This window comes from Lolium rigidum, chromosome 6 (genome assembly GCF_022539505.1).
Source record: "Lolium rigidum isolate FL_2022 chromosome 6, APGP_CSIRO_Lrig_0.1, whole genome shotgun sequence".
In the NCBI taxonomy this organism is placed as follows: Eukaryota; Viridiplantae; Streptophyta; class Magnoliopsida; order Poales; family Poaceae; genus Lolium; species Lolium rigidum.
The window spans coordinates 50,321,102-50,323,246 of NC_061513.1; the positions used below are offsets into that span (position 1 = coordinate 50,321,102).

A 2,145-nucleotide genomic window follows, 5' to 3' on the forward strand; every position below is an offset into this window, starting at 1 on the left:
AACCGCACCTCTCCACCGGAGATTAGCACTCGCAAGAGTGTGAACTCCGGGATAAATCATCGTCTCCCGCGTGCCTCGGTTATCTCTATACCCGAGCTCTTTACTTATGCACTTTACCTTGTGATAGCCATCGTGCTTGAAGTTATATATATCTTGCTATCACATACTTGCTTGTATTGCTTAGCTTAAGTTGTTGGTGCACATAGGTGAACCTTTGCTTAGAATAAGTTGTTGGTGCACATAGGTGAACCATAGTATATAGGCTTTGGGCTTGACAAAGTAAACGCTAGTTTTATTCCGCATTTGTTAAGCCCATATCGTAAAAGTTTTAAACCGTCTATTCCCCCCCCCCCCCCCCTCTAGGCGACATCAGGATCCTTTCAGTTGCCCACAGTCCGACTCCAACGTGGAGAAGGTTGAAGCGAGGTGCCAGAAGATTGACATGGCAGCAGAGAAGTTTGATGCACTATCCGAGATGATCGATGCGAAATTGAAGAGGAAGTTTGATGAGATATCCGAGATGATGGATGGTAAATTGAAGAAGTTTGATGCGGCATCAGAGAAGATCGATGCCAAATTGAAGAAATTTGATGCGGTATCTGAGATGATCGATGCCAAATTGAAGAAGTTTGATGTGGTATCAGAGATGATTGAAGACAAACTAGAGAAGAAGTTTGATGTGGTATCCGAAATGATCAATGCCAAATTGAAGAAGTATGATGGGGTATTCGAGATGATCAATGTGAGACCTAAGATGATCGAAGCCACATCCAAACAGGTTGACGCGGGAACAAAACAACCTGGTGAGCAAGATGTTGACACGGAAGCAATGGAGTTTCTCAAGGTACTGACTACCAAGGATCTAGAGAGCAATAACGAGTAGCAAGATGCTCGGAAGAAGCTGATAGAAGTAAGTTGGCAACTGATATCTTCTTTGTGAATACAAGGAGAATTAGGTAGATACAAGTTCATAAATGATTTCTACGATGAGTGTACTTGATAGTTCCACAAAATATCACATTATATTTATCACTAATTTCTTCGTGGTCGGTCTACCGAATGTTTTGCAGGCTTTTGAGCAGTTTACAAATGGCCGGACACATATAGGCGTCAAAAAGATGGGTGTGCTGGATAACAAAGTGTTTGCAAATGCTTGCAGAAATATTCAATCACAAGAGGATGCACAAGTTAAAGCTGCTACGCTTTGTTCAGAATGGGAAAAGGAACTTAGAAACCCAGAATGGCATCCTTTTATGGTAGTCGAGGATGGCGATAAATATACAGTATGTAGACTATAAGCCTTCTGCCATTGTTTTTAGTTTCTTAGCCTTGTTAGCTTATATATAACCTTGATTCCTCAATATCTCGGAAACCTAGGAGCACTTTATAATTCAATTCCATCTTCTTTTGCAAACATTCCTTTTTTATATAAACTTGCAAATATTTCTATGATTCGAACTGAAGGTGACATAACTTATTTTCTTTGATTCAGGAAATTCTCAATGAGGACGATGACAGGCTTCTCAAGCTAAAAGAGCTCGGTGAAGAAATATACACCTCAGTAGTAAAGGCGCTGCTTGCATTGAATGAGCACAACCCCAGCGGATGCTTCCCTGACAAGGTGTTGTGGAACTATAAGGATGACAGGAGAGCAACATTGAAAGAGGCCATCGAGTACATCATAAAACAGTGGGGATCACTCAAGAGGAAGCGTTGAGCCCCACCTGCCAATTGTTATTCTGCAGGCTTTCAGGAAACATGAACATGAGCATTGCACTTGACTTAATATAGTCGTCGTGCTAGTGGATTAGTTAGAATTCTGTAGTAGTTCACTACTTCTTTATGACCATGCCACTAGATTAATTAGCTTTGGTCACCTTTTGCTCGCTAGCTAGTGCGTACCTAATGCTAGTATTTTATGGCCTTGGCATGGATGCTGGTACTAATCTCAGAAATGTAATTAGGTTTCTCTTTCGTCTTTGTTACTATATCATTCATATGCATGTGATGCTTGCCCTAAGAGCAGCAACTGAGCTGGAGCGGAGTAGCTCAACCTTGACAATGGTTAGTGCCACATGTTGTGCTCTCCCGCAATATCCTCTTCACCCAAGCAGACAAACTACACCCTGCACTCACTGCACAGCA

The 2,145-nt window shown here is 41.8% G+C and overlaps 1 protein-coding gene across 1 annotated transcript; it reads left to right on the plus strand.

Moving 5' to 3' along the window:
* Nucleotides 1–1,188: 1,188 nt before the first annotated feature.
* LOC124660068 (factor of DNA methylation 3-like) lies at nucleotides 1,189–1,916 on the plus strand. The gene is made up of 2 exons (XM_047197861.1): nucleotides 1,189–1,283; nucleotides 1,493–1,916. Exons 1-2 carry the CDS (start codon nucleotides 1,254–1,256, stop codon nucleotides 1,715–1,717), a joined length of 255 nt encoding a protein of 84 aa, XP_047053817.1. The 5' UTR covers nucleotides 1,189–1,253; the 3' UTR covers nucleotides 1,718–1,916.
* Nucleotides 1,917–2,145: the final 229 nt, after the last annotated feature.

Bases quoted from the DNA above. Each gene is read 5' to 3' on its own strand.
- LOC124660068 (XM_047197861.1), top strand. From the start codon at position 1,254: ATGGTAGTCGAGGATGGCGATAAATATACA. The intron at 1,284-1,492 runs GTATGTAGACTA...TCTTTGATTCAG, and splicing joins AGGATGGCGATAAATATACA to GAAATTCTCAATGAGGACGA.